This window comes from Pelodiscus sinensis, chromosome 16, assembly GCF_049634645.1.
Source record: "Pelodiscus sinensis isolate JC-2024 chromosome 16, ASM4963464v1, whole genome shotgun sequence".
NCBI lineage: Eukaryota > Metazoa > Chordata > Testudines > Trionychidae > Pelodiscus > Pelodiscus sinensis.
In genome coordinates this window covers 26,637,743-26,660,019 of record NC_134726.1, presented here as the reverse complement: position 1 = coordinate 26,660,019, position 22,277 = coordinate 26,637,743, and the positions used below count along the sequence as shown (strand labels likewise).

Here is a 22,277-nt window from a genome sequence, read left to right as displayed (position 1 = left end):
AGGAAAGCATAGAACACTTTCCTTTTTTCAAGTTACCATAAAAAACAAAGTAATAAATGATTGGAATACCCTTCTCCAATAGAACAAGCGTTATTATCAGTGCATTATTATTCTCCCTCTAACTCTGGGAAATGCTTAATGCCAGTTAACTTTACGGTTTGATGTCATATGCAAAACCTACCAAAATATCCTAGCTATTTATTTTTCTTCCTTGATACTAGATTGTATAGATCAATCCAGTTTTATTCCCTTGAGATCATGTTCATGTTTTAATTTATGAGGCATATTCAGGATCCATAGAGGACAACAGTTATATTCTAACCTCCAGAGTTGACACCCTGCAGGCCTTTCACACTTTTGGCCATGAAGGTTTTTTTGCTGAGCAGGTATTTTAGACCATATTGTTCTGTATTTACTCTAGCACACATCTTTTATCCACTTCCACCTTTCCCCACTCCAATTAATTTTGCTCTTGACATGAAAATAACACAATGAGGTTTGTGCATGATTTCATATAATTTTGCCATAAAATATGAGGCAAACTTTTAAAGAATGAACAATTTTTTCTGGCTTCTAGGAAGGGTGAAGCCATCCAAACATTGCAAATATAGTGGAGAGCAGCTTCCTAGCTGCAGGGAAGTGTCTAAAGTAGTCGAATAAAGCCAAAATTAAAATGTAAAATGCAGATGACAGTGTTTATTAATCAGTTAGCTCCAGGGAGTCATCATGACCTCCCAGCCAAAGTTAAAATAACAAGACATGGGTTTTAAAAACAAATAAAACTAGATGCTTAATAAAATAAGCCTCCCACTTCACACATTTATTATTAATATGATGATGCTAAAAACGTAAAAGTTGTTTCTTTTAGAAGATGAACAAAATGAAAGTGGAATAGCAGCTATCTGGAGGAAGCAGTAGTTCGTGAATCAGTTTCCCCAAGCATAAATTGTTGGGGCAGAAATCTATTCTTGGCTGAACCCTGCACATCACAGCATATTAGGGAGAAAATGTGATGCTGCCCTGAACACTTGTGCACCAGTATAGTAAAAAATGTTGCCTGCTACGTGGCACTCCATGCCAAGTATAGCAGAATCTGAGGACGCAGAGGGTTCCTGGGTATCAGGTACACATAGATTATTCTTAATTGGCATTTGTGTTTGTCAGCTTTAAGAATCTGTCTTTACAAACAGTCGGGTGAATAGCTGGTCTCCAAGTGGAGTGCAAGTTATTAGGTATGAACAATAAAGACTAAAATGCTTAGAACTGACCTAGCTGAGGAATCATCTCTCTCATTCCATATCTCCCCAGCTGCAGTCAGCAGAGACACTGAGCCTGAATCCCTCCCTCAGTATGTAAGAGACAATAGGGTGGATGGCAGATCACTGTCTGTGAAGGCCCTGAAAGTCAGGAGCTTGCTTCTATATGTAGTCCAAAATAACCTAAATTTGGTGACCTTTTAGGCATGGTGTAAAAAGCCCTCTGTTTGACAGGATTTTTTAAGATGGCTGAGAGCATGTTTTCCATAATGATAAAGGGGTAGAAAGGAGTGTCTGAAAGTATATCACTTCTGTAAAGTGATTCTGTAATGCTGCTGGGATTTGTTGTGGTGCGAGTGATGTTAGGGTATGTAAATCCTTGGATAGATTTTTTTTTAAATAGTTTCTATGCACTTTTTTAGATTTTAAAATCTCCAGTTATCTATCAACAATTAGAATAGTAATCATGGAGCTATTAAAATAAGTTCCACAAACTTCATAACTGTCCAAGTGTCTAAGGATTATATCAGTGTTGAACAATATCAGTTCGATCTCATCCCAGAAGAATTCATTTGTATAACTGGTTAGAGGCTGGAACTGGAGATGAGGAGTACTTTGTATCTTGTTGGCAATAAAAGTCTGATGGATCATTATGAAAGTGCTAGTAGTGCAATAATACATAAATCAAAACTATATTAAAAACATCTGCTCAAGAAGAAACACTACCTTTTTAGCAGTGTTGCCAATTAAGGGCTCAGATGAGTGACACACCTTCTTATGGTGCCAGCTGTACCATAGCTCATTGCTGTAAAATAGCCCATGCACCAGAGGGATATGATGATAAATTGCCTGTGAAATATATCAAGCCATAAATTGATATTTGGCATCTTAGCTACCCCAAAGCAAAATCCACTCATCCAGAGCTTCAATGTCAACCTTGTTCATTCCTGTTTCTCTTCTCAGGAAGTATCATTGATGAATTTTCACCCTCAAGTTTCATGTTTTTTCCTTCTGACACTTTCAGATTCGCTAGGCACAATGACATGACCTCGGTATTTCCATAGCAAAAGTTATAATTGGTTGATATTCTTAACCACTGCAAGTCTTTCTGCTCTCAGTAGCAGGGATCAGATGACTATACATTTTATTTTTTTTGTGAATATTTGATTTGTTCAAAACAGCTTCTAGTAGATTCTCTCATTCACACCTCTATTATTCCCAACCTACTCCCACACACACTCTTAACTATAATCGCTTCAAGTCAGATCCTGCACCCCTGAAATCATGGGAGATTTAAAACTGATATAATTTGAGCTAGATCAGGACCTTTGGATGTACTTCTGTCTAGATCTGTGCTGGTACATGTCCTTTTACAGGTTTGCAGAAATATGCAGTGAAATGGGTCATATTCCCATCATGTTCGATGAGAATCTCTTGACCATGTGACTGGAAAATCACTAGTTGTCAAACTGTTCGCAGAGATGGTGATTGTAACTTTATCATATTGTAAGGGCTGCTCAGACCCCTCCATTTGGCTGTCAAATGTTGTAGACATCTTAAATCTGTCTTCCAGAGAGTAGTAACTTCTTATCCAGTGTAATACTTAGGACTAAATCCACAGCCTTGTAATGCCCAGTGTTTAGGCACCCTCTCAGTCTGTGAAATTCAGTCCCGCATTAGGTGCCCAGGTTTACTATATAATGCATCTGAAAATAGGATTCAGGTGCCTGACTCTATTCTGGATTCACAGCCATGAAACTTCCTGGAGTTAGGTGTGTCAGGTTTACCCTTTCTCATGAAAAAGGCAGGAGAAGGTGCTTGTGACCCCCCACCACTATGTTAGGGCAGGAAGTAGGAGAACCAACTTCAAATCCCCTCTTACTTTGGAGCAGTGACTTGAACCCACAGTTGCCAAGCAGCTGATCAGTGTCAGGACTTAGGCAGTTTTGTTTGAGTTCATATTCACAGAAGTTTTGGCTCCATGGTGACTCTACTAGTGGAAACTTAAGTTCCAGCTAGAGTAGGCAGCAGATGAGCAGAAGTTTTGAGGATTTAAATTTTGGACTTCGCCACTAAAGTGGCAGTTAAGTGCATAAGTCCCTTTGTGGATATAGCCCTTAAAGGCTAAAAGAGTCCATAACTTCTTGATTTGAAAATGATTGACGTAAGAAAATGAAGGAAGAAAATAGTTATATTTGAGCACCTGGAATCAGTCCAAATATACAGTATGTGGTTTAAAACAAATTATTTTCAGTTTTGCTCTTATGTGCAAAGCTGCCACATCATTTCTCTTCGAGATCCCAATCTGGCTAGGAGGAAAAAAGGCTAACAAAGTCAAATTAACCTCAACCTCCTCCCTCCCCACACTCCAATCAGTCAGAAACTGCCAAAACAAGCAGTCACCTCCAGCCAAGGTATCAGACCCCACCAGAAATATTTTCATTACAGGAATCAGACTGTTTGGGACATTGTGGTAATATGTGGGGAAAGGAGAGATGAGGTATAGGGGTGGGGAGAAAATGAGACTTTATTATGTTTTCCTGAGGCTGGTAATGTATCCTTCATGTAATCATCATAAAGTATTTGTATAAGTAAGACAGAATACTGGCAGTATTTGTAAATGATCTTTTTGCAGTTGGCTTTTTGAGATATATTCATGCCAGCAAAGGGGCCTCCTTCCTTCCTCACTCTCTTCCCCAAGATGTTCTTCATGGGAGGGAAAGAATGTTAGCTATTTTTTTCTCTTCTCTCCCACTACTGTACACACTGTCACTGCTGATCTTGGCCATCCGGGTGATCAGAATTATGTGTAGAAAAAGACTGACATCTGGTCAGAAAGACATTAGCATGTCATTCAGGTAGTACATTGCAGCACATTTATCCAAGGACACAGATGAGACAGGGAAAATTCCGAAGGGCTTTTATGGAATTCAAGAAAATGTGTTGGGAGAGAAGAAAATGGATTATACTTTTTTCATTATCTACTCCCATCTTTTACCCCATTCATATATGTAGGCAAAGTACATTAACGGAGTGTTAGGAACCATTCAGCTCACCTATGGTCTTTGATGCCTACCAGCTGGCTATTCTTTGTTACTGCCGGAAGGAACACTTTAAATTCTCAACATCACTACTACTGTCTACATATCTAGAGTGAAAACTTTTTTTTGTTTGTTTCTTTCTCTAGTACCAGTAATTTAACAGCAGCACTAGCCAGGACCCGACTTAGTTATCTGTTAAATGTTAAGTTAATTTAACGTTTAAGCAATTAACTGATTAATCAGGATTTTATATCCCTAATTCAAAATCAACTACAAATCTTCACAGTTTAATGCTGCTTGCAGCGTCTTGAATGAAAAGTAACAAAAAATACTAGAAGAGGTAGTATGGTCCAGTGGGCAGGGTATTAACTCAGGAGATATGAGTTCTGATTTTGGTTTTGTCACTGACCTGCTGTGATATTTATAGACCTTATGTCAAATCTCTGGGCCAGTTTCCTTTCCTATCTTTCATCAGTCTTATCTCTTTAGACTATAAGTTCTTCAAGGTAAGGATTGCCTCTCACTGTTTATTTGTATAGTGTCTAGAACAATGGGTCCCAGTCTTGGTTGGAGTCTCTATGCGCAACTGTAATACAAAGAATTAATAATACTAACAATAAGAATTTACAGTAGAACAGGGATGGCCAACCTGTTAGAGACGAAGAGTCAAAATAGTGATGGACAGGATGTGAAGAGCCACATACGGGGAGGGAGAGGAGATGTCGGGGGGGGGGGGAATCTAGGCATGCCGGGGGAAAGTAGGTGCTGGTACGCCGTCCCAGGGAGGGAGCTCCAGGCTGGACAGTGTTCGAGTCAGGTGGAGGGTTGGGGTGCTGAGCAAGCCACAGGCTTGTGGCTGTGAGGGTGCAGGAATTTGGGCTGGGGTTCATGAGAGGCTCAGGGCAGGGAGGCTGGGAGTATGATGGGCTCAGGACATAGATTTGCAGCGTGTGGATGGTGCAGTAGTGTTGTGGCAGAAGATTGGGGATGTGGGGGTGTAGGTGTTTGGGGACGTGAAAGGCTCAGGACAGGGGGTTCCAGTATATGATAGGCTCAGGTTTGGGATCTGGGAGGTACAACAGTGTTATGATGCTGTGACCAGATGAGGGCTTGGCCCCAGTTGGGGACTTGTTGGCCAGGCTTCATTTTTAAATAAAATATTATGTCAAACAACATGTTTCAGCATTGTCTGTCTTTGAGAGGGCCAGGGAACCTGTTTTGAGTCAGGGGTTACTGACCCACAGAAAAGTCTGTCAGGGCCACACAAGTGAGATGCAAAAAACAACCCCTCCAAAAAAAACCCAAGTGTCACTAATGTGGCCCCAACTGTGCTGGTGGGAGCTGGGGACAGAGTGCTTGGGCAGGAGACATGGTGCTGGTGGGGGAGGTTCTGGCCAGGGCGAGGGGACAGTGACAGCTCGGCCAGTACCTGGGGATCTCGGGACTCAGAGCGCGCGGGTTGCTCTTCCCCTCCCCTCTCCTCCCTTCTCCTCGCATAAACAGCTGGCATGCTTCCTGAAACACCGGGTCTGTTGCTTGGCTGGGGACTTCCTTCCTCCCGCTGCCTGCCTGTGCAGGGGGGTGTGGGTGTGTAGGAATCCTGGGACTGCATGCTCGCTACAACTTCTCAGGAAGCGCGTGCTTTTTCTCTGCTCCCCACGACAGCCACGTGCTTCCTGAGAAGTTGGAGCTGGCATGCAGTACCGGGATTCCTACTTCCTCCCACCCCCCGCTCTAACCCAATCCCCTCATACGGGATATGACGTAATGCGCTGGGAGCTCTGAGCGGAACAGTGGGGGCCTTGAGCACATATGCGGCTCAGAGTGGCCCGGCCGTGAGAGCAGCTGACCTAAGCCATTCCAGGTTCCACCCTGGTTCCATCAGGAGCTGCAGTTTTTTTCTTTGGGAGCTGCAGGTTGGCCACCGCTGCAATAGATCCTCTACTATCTCACTCCATATTAACAGAACAATAATCGCACACAGGTCCAAAAGTGGGCGATCGCTCCTGTGGCTGCTAGATGGCACTGCAGTCTCACACTTTCCCATTCTCCGGATTATCCAAATTTTGGATTATCCAGCCTGGCTCGGGTCTTGGTTAGATCAGGTAAACATGGTTCTGCTGGATACACAGAAAGGGTTTGGTTTATGCACATTTAATCTTTTTATAGACATAATCATTTTCTTTGCTTCAAGGCATTTTAGGATCTTTCTTTTACTTTATTATGCTTTCTAGAGAAATCTGGACCCTCGTTCAGTCTGCTGTGCAGGTACCACCTGCCCTTTTACTAGACATTAGGGCAGAAATAAGACATTAATAGAAGCACTTTTTGACAGCCTTGTGGTTTCTTTTTCTCTCTGCTGTTTACCTTGCTGCCAAAAAAAGAGGCAGTAATTGTTTCCCCTTCACACACACAGATCTCAAGCCAGTATTTTGTGTCTGAACCAGATGGAAGGACACATTAAAAGTTGTTTTAAAAATCACAGATTGGCAGTGTTGCCATTATAACTTTTCTGCCAAAACCGTGGCATTGATTCTAGGATCTGTTGACAATTTCAGGAAATTCTCTTCTGGCAAAAAAGCTCCAAGAGTGACATTTTTCTTTCATGTTGAATAGTAAGAGAGAGGTAGCCGTGTTAGTTTGATCTTGCTAAAATAAAAGGAAAAACTGTGTAGCACTTTAAAGACTAACAAGATGGTTTAATAGGTGATGAGCTTTTGTGGGCCAGACCCACTTCCTCAGATCAGATCTTGATCTGAGGAAGTGGGTCTGGCCCACAAAAGCTCATCACCTATTAAACCATCTTGATAGTCTCTAAAGTGCTACACAGTTTTTCCTTTTATTTTCTTTCAGTCATCTGAAAATTATGGAAAAGCCTTAACAGGAATATAATTGAGAATATCCATCTATTTTTGGAAAACACTGTATTTGAGAATATTAATGTAAGCACATTCACTTCCCCAAAAATGGCAACAACAAAAAAAACACAATTAAAGTTCTAGAAAACATGACCTGTGAGGGAAGATTGTAAGAACCTTATTTGTTTAGTCTAGAAAAAAGAAGATTGAGAGGTGACATAACAGCTTTCAAGTAACTTAAAGGTTGTTACAAGCAGGGAGAAAATTTATTCTCCTTAAACTCTGATGGTAGGACAAGAAGCAATGGGCTTATGTTGCAGTGAGGGAGGTTTAGGTTAGACATTAGGAAAAATTTCCTGTCAGGGTGGTTAAACACTGGACTAAATTGCCTAGGGAGGTTGTGGAATGTCTATCATTTGAGATTTTAAAAATCATGTTAAACACCTGGCAGGGATAGTTTAGAATGATGGTGCTTGGTTCTGCCATTAGTGCAAGGGACTCAATTTGATGACTTCTTGAGTTTCCTTACAGTTCTATGATTCTGTGATTATTCTATAATTTTACAATGACATTAAGGACCAGTATGATATTGGCTTTTATGTGATACCTTATGCAATACCTTTTCGATAAATACTAAGACAAGACAGTGTTGTATGTAGTTCAGTCTGAAGAAAGATAGCGTTCCTTATGCCAGTGGGCATTCATGGTTCTTAGGGTCAAACCCTCCACTCCGTTCTTTGAAAACATATCCAAACATTACATTTTGAATTTATTTTATATTTTGAATTTACTTTTCAAACATAGCAAACTTGCCTAACATCAATTCAAAGCTGAACATTCACAGATATTTCTTCTTATCCCATTGACAACATCAGATATTACTTCCAGCTTCCTTACCCACCGTCCTTCTCTTCCTTTCCTAAGAAGGAGCTGCTCCAGAAGGTGCTGCTGTTTGTGATCTGGTTTGGGGCTAGCAATATACATAATTTAGAAGCCAACTTTTCATGGTCCCAGGGAAAACTCTGAAAACAGTTGAACACAAAATTAACAACCCAAACCAAATAAATAAAACACAAGTATTTTGCCCATAAAAGCTTTCAGTGTGATGTGGCCCACAAAAAGGTTAGCAGTGCTAAATGTGCTGTGTACGGTAAAGGATCAGGGATTACTCATCCCATTAGTAGAAGTACATGCCTCTTTTTCTGAAAACGGTAAGCTTGCACCATCTGCATGTTTTGTTAGTCTTTAAGGTGCTGCTAGACTATTCATTGTTTCTTTAAGTTTTTCCAGATTCCTCAGACTTCCATGCCACCATGCTAAGCTCTTTAGTTTCCTGTGACTTTGTTAGCCAGTGGCTGGGGTAATGAGTGGTCTGTGAGCCCTATCACACCCGAGTCTTTAACTGCTAGGACAGAGTCCCTTCTCAGCGGGCGACCCTAATGACCAACAGATGCCCCAAAGATACACCCACGTCTTCAACTGCTAGGACAAAGTCTCTTCGCAGCAGGCAGCCAGGGAGAATGACGGGCACCCCATAAGTCAGCCCCGTGGAGGCGGCATGACTCAACGCTCAGCTCTTACTGCGTTTACCCCTGATCGCGGCAAGATAGCCAAACAGGCTATGGTTCTTTTGATTGTGTTCGGTTCTGTTACAGCAACAGGAGGAGTCAGGTTAAGACTTAAACAGTTACTACTTTATTGTTGCAAGGCAAGCTTAGCTGTTAAATGTTACTGCTGTGTTACAGATAACACAGTCACTACAAAGACAAGACAGAAATACAATAAAAGTCACTTAAAGGTACCATGGAACCCTTTGGTTCTCTGAGGTCTTATTGAATGTGTGCAAAACAGACACCTAGCAGGTATATTCTCAACCCTGCAATCCTTATTCCGGCAAAGCCAGTGTTTCTCTCAATCCCAATGGGAAGCAGTCGGTATGAGACGAAGGCGTCCATAAAGTCTCAGGGGTCCCAGGACCACCTGACCAGCAGGTATATGGTTGGATCTCCAATTAGAGTGGGGCATAGGACCCCACTTTATACCCCTGTGGTCACGTAGATGCTTCTCTTGTCATAAAATGCCAATTAAGTTGGAACGTCTTTGTGACGCCCGTTCCCACAGGGAGTTGCCAAAGCTTAAATTGCACCTGTGAGGTGGAGGTAATCATTAGGGCCGGACATTCTTTTCCTGATGGGGCGGCAGATTCCTCTTCTGGGTCGGTGTGTAGGCATATCATTTACTGGTACCAGCCAAGGGCAGCCCGAGACCCTGATCGTCTGCTGGCCCAACTGCCACTGTTATCTGGTTTCTGTCTAGCATCCAGGGCATAGTTATTCCAGCACCTCTGGAGGTCCTGGAGCCTTGAAGACAGTTTCGTTCCCAAGGATTCTCCCTCCCAAGGATTTCGGAGTGGGAGGGGGGGTTTCTGTCTGGCTACAGACTTTCAGAGAGGTTTGACTGGCCCATTGGCCTATTCCATTGGTGCAGTAACTGTATCTCTAATTTACTTGCTGAATTGGTCTTGAAATACACACATGCTACCTTCCTCCCAAATGAATGCAATAAGATAGGAACTAAAGTGTACAAATGATTGGGTATCATTTATGTACTGTATTGTAAACTGTTGGTTTGAACAAGTTGCTTTGAAGTGCCAAATGTCTGACTAAGGAAGGTATTTTTAATCAAATGCAAACATATTTTTTTATAAAGATCTTAACTAGGTCAACTCCTTTGCCTTCTAAACAGACAGGTTGTGTTCTCCCTACCAGCTGGAAAAGCTCAGATTTGGCAAAACAAAATAGGCAAAATGTCAAAGTAAATCCCACAAGATAAGCAGACAATATTAGTTTTAAATGATAAAAAGATTGACATATGGGGTCTGAAAAATCTTGGTCATCAGAATTTCAATTGTGCTGTTCATTATAAGAAATGTGCTGTTCAGTTGTGCAGTTTATTTTGTTTTACTGCATCCTTAATTTTTTTCTAATCTCTTCTTTGGTAGAAATAGACCAAGAAGGGTATGTATGTTTAAAAGAACAATACAACAAATCAATTCAGTTTCTATTTTGAAAGTCAACAAATACTACATTCAACTTCTATTTAACAAGTTTGGGAGATTGTTTCTTTTTTTATTCTAATAAGTTATGACCTCTGTCACAGTAGTCTCTGAGGGCCTCATAGTCCTTGAGGATAAATCTATTAGAAGAGTGCTTAAAACCATCTCAGCCTGTCCCTGTATTCCTGGGTGCACCGGATTTTATCCTGTGTCTTTATGGTCAGTAGGGATGTTAAAAGGCGATTACTTCCCTAATTGAATAGTCGATAGATTTTCTGTCAACTATTCGATTGGTCACCAATGGTTGGCAGTTGCAGTGCTCTCACACACATAGTTGCAGTTCTGCATTGTAAAGCCCGGGGAAGCTGGCCCACAAAGTCACTAGCTCAGTCCCTGCTCCATGGGTGTCTTTTCATTCATATCTGTCTCACACACACACACACACGTGTTCACACAGCAGCAGCTCTGCATTGTAAAGCCCAGGGAAACTGGCATGCAAAGTCGCTAGCACAGTCCCTGCGCCGCAGGTGTCTTTTCATTCATCACACTTCACACACACAGTACATTGTGCGTGTGTGTGTGTGAGATGAATGAAAAGACATCCGTGGAGCTGGAGCCAAGCTAGCGACTTCGCACACCAGCTTCCCGTCCTCTTCTAATCTGGCATGCTTGGGAACTGACTGGTGCTGAACCACGGCACGTCAATATTGTCTTGCAGCATTACCAACACTTCCACTGCTTACTGGACTGTTAGAGGACAGTTAGGGGTAAATCAGAGCTAAATAACAGCACAGAAAACTGAAGCCAGGACTGGTGGCTGTAAACAAACTTTATGGGATTGCAGGAAACTTGGCCACAACCATCTGGCTAACTACATGGTGGACCATGGATGTTGCTGGACTAGAGAGGTTCAACCTGGAGTACTCTGCCCTACCCAGCAGACTAAGCATGTGATTGCCTTTCCATTATTCAGATTGTAACGCTTTTGTTTTGCTCTGTGGCTTGGTCACTCTGATTGTGCCTGTGGAACTGGTTTTCCTTACTCTGAGGCCTCTGCATGCTAAGACACCCGAGAGTGAGTTGTCCCTACGTGTTGTCAGTGACCTGCTGTGTGTACTATGAGAGAACTGCCTAGATTTTCTCAGCATTTCTTGTATCAATGATACATGATTGTGTTCTAATAAGCATTGCTGTATACAACTCAACTGTATTTCATATAACGGTCATAGGAGACCTGATGTACTGACTGAAAATCGTGGTTGTACTATAATGTAGATGGGTCTTGAAGGTTTTGAGCAAGCCTCCCACATGAGACTATCATTCTCCAAGAAAGTCTTGGGACTGTCTGATTCAAGCTACGATGAACTCCATTTCCTATGTGTCTTCTTTTCTCTTTTAAAGCTGTGTTGCAACATGAATTTTAAGATCCATTAAACTTCAGTCAGCTACATTTTTTTCAGCCAGCTTGTGCTCGAAAAAAAGATATAAACCTTAACGATATATAGAACAATAATTATTATGAAGCATAGTGGAGTTAATCTTATTTATACTGGATACTAAATCACTCAAGGAAAAAAGGCTGCATTCATGCTGTAATATGTCAAGAAAACTTGAAGGACCTTTAAGAAAAATCTCTGCATGTGACTGGGATAATCTGCATGTGACTTGTTGTATTACATTGTACTGAAAGGTTTTAACTTGTTTGTATTTTAAAGGATGGAGAACCTAAATAATAATGAAGATATAAATACCAAATTCTAATAGAGTTTTCCCACTCTCTGAATTTCACAAAGTGATACTTACTATAGATTTTAATGATCTCAGTAGTGATATTCTCCTCATTTATCAGTTTTTCCCTTCATTCATCCATCTGTATTAATGAAATATTTATGCTATGTAATACTAAAAGAGTTGAACTGGGGGTGGAGTTCATGATGTGGAACAGCCACGTAAATTCTATTATGAAAATTATATTAACTCTGTATCCATGATTATGGGTTCTTTGGCTCAGAATGGGGTCAGAGTTAGACATGCAACAAAGCTGGGAGAATGAGTGCAACCAGTACGATCAAGCCAAGCGCACTAGTTAAAAATGTAGAATTGTTTTCAGAAAACGTGAATGTGCCAGTAACCTATACATGGAAGAACATCACTGATGTATCATGCAATTTCTTTACATGACAGTCTACTTTGATCATGGCCATAATAGTGCAAAAGGTGGACTAGATTAGAATGAACAGTTGAAGTGGTTGCCTAATGTAGTAGGCTCAAACATGGTTCCATCAACTTCATGAATATACCACACAGTTTTTTTTATTTTTAAAGAACAGACTTTGGTTAGTCAATTGCTATAAAACTGCCTATTTTTTGCATGAGTGCCAGTTTTCCCTTTTGCAGCCAGTGCATGTGTTTGGATGAATAAAGAAGTTTCAGGCAAATGCAAGCAAAGTACCAGTGAAAATGTTGAATTTTATTCCCTTGTTTATTGTTAATTTTCTATTCTCTACAAATCTGAAGTTAGCCATTCTAGTCTCCACAAATGTTAGCCATTCTTTTTATAGCAGGCACTCTTGCTGAGGGGATAAACAACACAAAAGATTGAGCATTTTTGTTTCTTAATTTTCATTTTTGTATTTGATTCCGTAATTTTTTGATCTTATCTTGTCAATTTCCTTGCTTTTTCAGTTTGTCTGCAATATTTTTTTCTTATAGTTTGATTCTTTAGCTGCAATATCCTGTAGTAGAGTTCTGGATTGACTTTCTTAATTTGCAAATTTACCTTTAGTTGGTGGTATAAAATATAGTGCATTGGGTTATTAACCATTTTTTTTTACATTTTTATTATCATTGCTTTTTCTTTTGTTTTTTGTGGCAGATTTCCATTTAATTTACCATTGAGAACTCTGAAAGAAACTACAGGTTCCCCTTCCCCACTTTCTGAGTTTGGAAACCTCTGAAGTTAAAAGGGAGCTTATTTTGTGCACTTGTATGTTTCTACAGATGCTCTCATGAAACCCTCCTGGACAAATTTGTGATCACTTGGTCTTTCTGTTTCACAGAGTTCACTGAACAATTGATTTGCCAGTGCAGAAAAAATTTAATGTGAGGGCTGTTTTGCTCTATTAGACTTGACAGTGTTTGAACAAAGTTAATACTTTTGCCCCACTGGCTTTCCAATTGATTTCTGTACTCGATATTATTATGTAAAATAACATGGGACATTAAAGATGGACTTACATTATATCTTTAGAGACTTGTTTTTCTTCAGTCTAATAATTTTAGTTTACAAGAATTTATTTTTCCTGTTATTGAGCTATATCTGTAATAATTGCTCAGTGCATTGACTTGTACTGTTTTCTATTAAGATATTAAATGTTTGCATATTATATTTTAGAGGTAAAAAAGCACCATACATTTTAGAGTCAGATTTATTACTTGCTCTTTATTCTGTTGTTTTTAGATGAAATGCCCATTTTCTCAAGTCTGGTTTTAATTCTCCTCTTCATATTTATAGTAAAATATACCAGCTTTAAAATTCCAGTCTTACTATATGCAAATTGCATACATCAGTGACATAAGCTCATTTCAATGTTTACATATTTAAATTTTTTATATGAAGCATTCAGAGACTGTTTGCTGACACTGTGCATTTGTTCTGCAAGCTTTTAAAACACAATGTACTTTACAAATATGATGTAAAATGATCCTGTCTGCTTGTTCTCCCAATACACCCAAAATAAGCCACTTAATTTTTCTGTACTTCATATTTGTTACCTGTACAATATATATTCTAACACTTAGGTCACAAGGACATTATCAGGCTTAATTAAAGTAACGTTTATAAAGCACTTTAAGTCATTATGTAAAAGTGCTGTGTGAGTTTCTGTGTATTTTTAATTATCCAGCATTCTATTTGAACAATTATTTTCGCATTTATTTTGTTACAGCTGGTCCAAAAAACCCAATAAATGGAAGTTTCAAAAGACAAGACAGACTTGGCTTCTTTTGCACATGTATAATAAAGAGAAGGTTTGTATTAACATTACTTATTATTTAATGAAGTAATATTAAATTAGTTATATGTAATTTTTGTTAGCCAAATGTTACTGTGTTATCCAAACACAGGTGTAATTTTTTATTTAATCTAAACAAGGAGCCAAAATTTAAATTTTAGAATAAAATCAGCAATTTTTAGAAATCATTTGCTACTGTAGCCTTTCACAGCAATTGGCAAGACATGTTTGCCCATCTCTTCTTTAAATCATTTGGAGTTAACACAGCAAGACTTAGAAAAAAATATAATAATAGATCATGGATTATCTGGAATGACCTTTCTCCCATGTACATTAGTTTGTTATAACATACATATAAAGTATGTTATAATTAATATACAAAATATTATTGCATTTTAATTACAAATATAAGATAAACTTAGACCACATTTCAGCTTTATTGGTTAATTTGAACTTTGGAACATGGAACCTAATATTCAAATCATAGTTACTCACATTTTAGGCAGCTGAAGCTGTTTCAGATCCTTTCAGGCTCTGATGCAGATGTGAAACCATCTTAGTAGGAATCTAATACTGTATGATTTCTCACTCAGTACAATATATGTGGGACCCTTAGAATGATCATAAAAGGCTTGGCAGTGCATCTGTGTTAAAAATCAAAGGCAAGTTTTGCACGAGTGATAGAATCCAGCAATTTAATAACTTTTTAAAACAATGGATTTAATTTTCAGTTAGTCTCTGGTTAGAGTGGCATTGAGAGAATGTTTCAAATCATTTCGCTCTATAATGTAATAGAATAAACCACCTAACTAATATGTACTAAGTTCATTGATTTTTTTTATTGAAATTGATTAAATATATTTGGATATGTTCCTGAATTTCTGAATAAAATTATTTCAATTACAACACGCAATTAGGGATATTAAATATCGGTTAATTGAATAGTCAAGTAATCTCATTAATTCTTATCAATTAGTCGACTATTCTATAGTGGTGGGGTGGGACTAGCAGCTAGTGCACTCCAGTGTCACCCTGAGGAGCCCTCTGCCACTCTACACTGTTGCCTCTGCCTTGGGGTGCCAGACGGGAGCTGGTCTGTGAGTGCAGCCAGATTAAAAACCAGCTCCCCTTGCATACTGGCTGCCTGTCACCCTGCGCGGCTGCTGCCTCTGGTAAAGAGACAACAGTGCAGGGTGGCAGCAACCCCTGTCTTGGGGTGGAGCCTGAGCTTCCGGACCCAGTTTCTAATACACTTCTAATGGAGAGCTGCAACAGGGATAGGTCCCGGATCCATTGCAAGCCAGGACTGAGCCAGGCTGCCGGACAGCCTGCTAAATAATTTACTGGTTGTGGTAGGGAGGGAGGGGAGAATGCATGTAGTCTATAGCATTAACTTATAAGCTTTTGCTTATCGGTTAATCGGTTGATCGACTACACTATTACATCCCTACACAAAATATAAATGTACACTGCTTTCTTGGTTGTTTTTAACATTAATATTTGCACTGTAAGAATGATAAACAAAAACAGTATTTTTCAGTTCACCTCATACAAATACTGTAGTGCAGTATTTTTATAACGAAATGCAATTTAGAAGTGAAGATTTTTTTTGCTATGTAAATGCTCTCAGAAACAAAACAATGTAAAATTTTATAGCCTGCAAGTCTATTCTGTCCTACTTCTTGTTCAACCAATCTCAAAGCAAATTTGTTTACATTTACAGGAGATAATGTTTCTACTTCTTATTTGCAATGTCACCTGAAAGCAAGCATATGCCAGATATGCTAACCATTCATATGCCATTTCATGCTTCGCCCACCATTCCAGAGAACATGTTTCCATGCTGATGACTCTTTTTTTAAAAAAGCATTAATTAAATTTGTGAGTGAACTCCTTGGTGGAGTATTATTTGTCACCTGTTCCTTATTGAAGAAGGATAAGGTGTAGAGCATGCTGTCAAAAGTCTAAAAAGAGCAACACTTTAATGCAGAAAATACAAAACCTGAACCACAAAAAAAACCCCAAACCCTCAAACTTCTGTTGGTGGCATCTGACTCGCATGATGAAAATGTACATGTCGCTTTGCACTGTTTGGGATCATTATTGAGCAAAACCTATCATCAGCATGGATGCATGTCCTCTGGAATTGTGCTTGAAGTGTAAACAGGCATACTTCATGTGACATTTGCAACAAGAAGCAAGCCACATTATCTCCTGCAATGTAAACAAACTTGTGTGTCTGAGTGAACAGGAGGTAGGACTGAATGGACTGGGAGGTGCTAAAGTTTTACATTGTTTTATTTTTGAATGCAGCTATTTTTTGTACATTGTTCTACATTTGCAAGTTCAACTTTTGTGCTAATGTTCATGTATCTTTTGTTTTTTACAGGTGCAAATATTTGTAAGCAAAAATAAAGTGAACACTGTACACTTTGTACTTTTTTAATTTAATTGAAATAAATGTATTTGAAAATGTGAAAACATCCATAAATATTTAAATAAATGATATTCTATTGTTTAATCTCACAATTAATCACAATTAATTTTACTTGCATGATTAAGAGCAATTAATTTTAATCACTTTAAAGCCCTTCATGGAATCAATTTTTGCCAACTGCATAAATGTTCCATATATTTAAAGATTTGTTTGATTAATTTCTTATTTATATAAAGTAAACTTAAGTAATTTTTTACATATTTGGTACTAGATTTCAAGCCAGCTACCAATTTAAGGTGTTACCTTAATGGGAAGAGAGATTAAAAAAGAAAACAAATTAGTAAAATCAGTATTTTATGCAGGAAATATGTTCACAAACTGTTAATATAATTTTACTGGTATAGCTATATTTAGAAAGTGACAAAATAAAAGTTTAATTGCAGATCTGTGGAATAATTTGCCTAGTGCCATATATTTGTTTCTCCTTTAAAACAGACCTTAACATCTTACCAAATATAACATATGTTCTCTACAGCTGTCTAGAAGCTATTTCAAAGCCAAAATGATGTGCTTGCTTTTACATCTGTTCGTCTTTGGATTTATTTCTTTTCAAAATGACATAAATTGGTTAATAGTATCTTTAAATAGCATCTGTTTTCAATACATGAGAGTATCAATACATAGCTGAATTCTGTGTTTCTCAATACTGAAATAGAAATCTTTCCTATTTTTGAATCTTCTTTTATCTATTGAGATTCATGTGAGTTATTTATACTAGCATATTTTGAACTAATACTATCGAGATCAGATTGCAAATGGTCTTTAAATAGGCCTCTTCCACTGATTTCAATGAGTTTAAGTGAGGAACTATTCAAGTACATAAAGTTAAGCACATACATAAGTACTTCCCTGCACAGGACCTCAGTGAAGGTGAATCTATTTTTATGCCTAAATTCCATTCCTCTTTAGCCATTAGTCTACAGGAGTTTGAGTGATGAATAAAATATAAAAGAAAACACTTTTTCTGTTCCTTCCCAGATTGCATCTTCAGACTTCTAGTGGTACCCAGTTAATACCTAGAGGTCCTGGAGTGAGATTAGAGAGGAAGGTGTACTTGCTTCTTTTTGTAAAATCAGTTAGGGCTGACTATAAAAATCCATATGGTGGTTGGCTGGTGTCAGAGACCTGGTAGAGTGCATCCTCTAATTGTAGACATAGCAAGTCTACAAGTAACTAATATTCTACAGGATCATATGCAGGCAAGCCTAGAGGCAAGGAAGTTGTGTGGAAGAGAAGAAATGAAACAAAAGCCAAGATAAATGACAGTGGAAATGATCGACCAAACCATAAGCCCGTTAAGTTTGTCTACCACTATTGCATATTTAACGGAGGGAAAAATACATAGCATACTACTATCTGCTTAACATGGTAGTGTAATGTACATTCTTATTTGGAATAAATTATATAGCTAGATTAAAGAAATGTTTCAAAGGATTTGGTTCACCTGTCTTTGAAAACTGAATGCTTTGTAGCCTTAAGAACAAACTAGCCACGTGACTCTCTCCACACATACAATTTCTAAGTTTAGCATAAACTACTAATTGCTCCTTTAAGCACTTTGCTTAAGTTATACAATGATATAATTATACATGATGCGTTATGACAACATAGATAAAGTCTAGTAAAAAGGAGAATAAATCATATATGGATTTTTTGGCTAAAGTACACAGGCTGTTGAATTCAAATATTACTATAGAGAAAATTATTGCCATTAAAACAGTATTATCAACTGAAAAATCATATTTGTATCTGATCATTTCGGTCTGCTATTTTTGCAAATTTACTATAACTGAAACAGATTAGAAAACAAGAAGATAGTTTTGGAGGGGTTTTTTCAATATATTTGCTCTCTGCATTTGACAACACTTTCTGTTTAGTTAGTTTCATCACTATCTCTCTGGTTAATTTCCTTTTTAGGTAGGTTTTGCTGGTTGTAGCTAAAGAATGATAGTTGGCTTCCCTACTAGATAAATTGTAAGTCTGAATGACTTTACTTTTGGTTTAGTGTTCTGTATTATCCTTAATTTGCCATAACATTGTTGCAGTCAGTTCTTCAATGCGCTGAGGGTGATAGAACGTTCAGTTTGGCTAAGTCTACACTGGCACTTTACAGCACTAACTTTTTGGCTTGGGGCGTGAATTTCCCTCCCCCAAGGGCAGCAGGTTACAGCACTGTGAAGTGCCCACGTGAAGCACTGTTAGCTGCTCCCCTTGTGGAGGTGGTTTACATATAACTGGGGAGAGCTCTCTCCCAGTACCCATGCAGTGGCCACAATTTCAGTTTAAAGCACTGCCATGGCTGTGCTTAAACTTTTAAGCGTAGACAAAGCCTCAGTGAAGTTATTGGGCTCCGTGACAATGCAGAAATACCTTGTAAAGTTCATTATCTGTTAAAATTCTCTCTTCTGTAAAATTTTATTTCTCTGATAGAATAAAAGCATACAGTCCTGTGTTAATTATGGCCCTGATCCTTCAAATGCCCGTGCATGTGCTTCATGTTACACGTATGGAGTTGTCCTGTTGAAGTCATGTGTAAAGTTAAACATGTGTACAAATGTTTGCTGGATTGGATTATTTTAGCTTCTTCTAAATCACAGGAAAATATTTTATTAATAACTGGGATTGGTGTCCTAGAAATTGTACATAAAATTAAAAAAGCTTGTACAAAGTCAGGTTATGTGATGTTCTTGAAAATACATTGGTTTCGTTCATATTCTTAACCATAAAATGTCTTCATTGGATTTCAGTAATGTATTATAACAGCATTACATTCCTCCTGATGAAGCTAAAATTTAACCTATTACGAACTAATGAGAAGGGAAATAAAAGGAGAAACCGATGGCTGCTTAGAGATCATTATGCTATTTCACATTAGGCACTTTTTGCTTACATGATTCCAGAGTCCAGTTCACTGTGATCTGTGGTTTCCATATGTCTGACTTTGTCTGTTGTTTTTAAAACTAAATGCAAACCGCTTTTATGATGATTCTGTCAAAGTCACAGTCTATTGTGTGACAGTGGGTGGAATCTCCTCCCAGCAGCTCAGATAATTTGAGGCATTGAGGGAGGAAAGTTGCCATTATTATTCAGACATTCTGAACTCTTTGGCCAAATCCTTTGTTATTTGCATACAATGCTCATTGAATTCAATAGAACCTGCACACACATATCCAAGGATGCAATTTCATCTACTGTTTTCTCCATCAGCAGCAATCATAGCAGTGGTGGGCAACCTGCGGCTCACGGGCACCTGTGACCTGCAGACCCCTGTCTGTCTCTTCCCCCACCTCTCGTATATCGGGGTACACTGGAGCCCCACATTTACCTGTTTCTCTCCCTCCCTCCAAGCACTTTAGGAGGGTGTAAACTGACTGATTTGCGCTCCTCTCACGCTCTTCCCCTTCTCACCAAGAGCTAGAATGCTGTGAACGTCAAACATTTCTTTATGACATGTGACTTTCTTGTTCTTTCTTTCTGTCTTACAGTTTTATACTAAAACCTGTGGAGATCTGAGCATAGAGTAAATATGAAATGATTGTCTCCCACAATGATTAGCACATTGTCAATAAATATGCCCATTTAGCTGAGAGTTGTTGGCAGCCTGTAATAGCCATGTATTAGCTGTCTGACTCAGCCTGATGCCATCACATGACTTGAATTGCCAACTGAGGTTTTCTTCCTTCACATAACTTTAATTCTCAACTCTCTCTCTTCTTAAAGGTTCCAGATTCATATTTCTCTATTTTATTGGACTATCTGGAGGGGCTTAAAGGCAACGCACGAGATGTAACCATGAAGAAAGCTGAAGCTCTTATGAAAGAGTATGATAATTCAGACACAGAAGATCCAGGCCTGTTGGAGAAGTGTGAGCGCATACGAAAAGTTTTACAGCTATTATCATGAAAGTGTGTAAACCAAACCTTGTCATTATTCTAGATTCGTCTGTCTCTGGCAGAGCAGGTGTGATGCAACAAATAACTTTTTTTAAAATGTAATGACACTTTTCTCATTAAGAATTGTAATTTTGATGAGATATCATATTTCCCTTGCTCATTGTACAATATTTTTAATCAATCATTAAACAGTTTATAAAGAGACTGATGTCAAAACAAACATTGTTAAACATTCTATTTTGGCTCCATCAAGTAATTTTTACATCTCTTGAAAATGAATGGAGACATCCATCTCCCTTTAGTTCTTCACATATCCACATGTAAATACTGTTAACTGATGAGAGAAGTTTTGTCTCAATAAAAGCAAAGCAAACTACCAGAAAGCCTGAAGGTTCTTTCACAAAGGGCAGTTTTAAAAGTGAACATAAAGCACAGTGCTTGATCAGCCAGCTGTAATCTATTACTTTCAGCTTTAGCAGCATGTCGTTTGGATTTGGGAAAGATAATTTTCAGGCTATTGACCATGGGGTTTATACCATGTTTGCTTATTAGCAATTTAAGTAAAGATCTGGAGATTGTCAACTTGGTTACTTTTCCTTTTAATACTTAAAGTTTCTAGGTACTTTATTGCAATAGCTTAATATTCAGAAAATGTGAATAGATGTGAATACAGGCAGTCGGTTACGTACAAGATAGGGACTGTAGGTTTGTTCTTAAGTTGAATCTGTATGTAAGTCGGAACTGGCGTCCAGATTCAGCCGCTGCTGAAACTGATCAGTTTCAACAGCGGCTGAATCTGGATGCCAGTTCTGACTTACATACAGATTCAACTTAAGAACCCCAGGCGTCCCCAAGTCAGCTGCTGCTGAAACTGATCAGCGGCTGATTCCAGGAAGCCGGGGGCAGAGCAACTCTGCCTCGGGCTTCCTGTAGTCAGCCACTGGTCAGTTTCAGCAGCGGCTGACTTGGGGATGCCTGGGGCAGAGCAGCTGGGGCGCTGCTGGGTTGGTTCTGTAATTACGCAATTTGGCTGAATTTTGACAACCTACACATAAGTGAAGTGCTGTAATTCTTGAAATATACAACCCGTTATAAAAGCAGCTTATACACAGTAACCTCTTTAAAACAATCGGAGCCAAAAATATTGAGTGATCTAACATGTGCTGTTCTAATATGGTAACTATAATGGAATTTAACATAATGAGTGAGCCAAGATATAATAGAGAACAAAACAACAGAAAGTGCCGATAATCCCCAGAGCAGAAACAGTGAGGACACACATGTTGCTTATGGATATTTTCTTACTTACCAGTTGTGCTACCTGGATCCCTTCTCATACTTTCTCAATTTTCTCTTCTTGCCATGTCTTCAGCTCTATTATTTTCTTTCATTTCTTCCTTTTTTGCGTTTGCCCAAACCAATTCTCATTTGTATCTCTCCCGGTTTTTTTTACTACAAGTAAAGGCAGCTACTGATTACAATTAAAATAAAACCAACTAAACCTGAGGAGATTCATTCTTTCCCCCAAGATGAAGTTCAGTCGGGAGATAAAATGGGAAGCTGTAGAAGATAGTCTCATCTCCTAAATATGCTTGAACCTCTTTAATCTGGCAACCTTGGGAAATAGGCCATGCCAGATTATGGAATTTTCTGGACCATGGATG

General features: G+C 38.7%; 1 protein-coding gene across 5 annotated transcripts in view; it reads left to right on the top strand.

Annotated features, from left to right (window-relative positions):
• CHLSN (cholesin) overlaps nucleotides 1–20,817 on the top strand; it is a 236,458-nt gene extending 215,641 nt beyond the window's left edge. For all 5 annotated transcript variants that reach the window (XM_025178724.2, XM_014580942.3, XM_006112849.4 and 2 more), the window contains 2 exons: nucleotides 14,158–14,239; nucleotides 20,441–20,817. In XM_025178724.2, the coding sequence (XP_025034509.1) occupies nucleotides 14,158–14,239; nucleotides 20,441–20,623 (265 nt within the window). In that variant the 3' untranslated portion in view covers nucleotides 20,624–20,817. The remainder of the gene's footprint in view (nucleotides 1–14,157; nucleotides 14,240–20,440) is intronic.
• The last annotated feature ends 1,460 nt before the right edge of the window (nucleotides 20,818–22,277 follow it).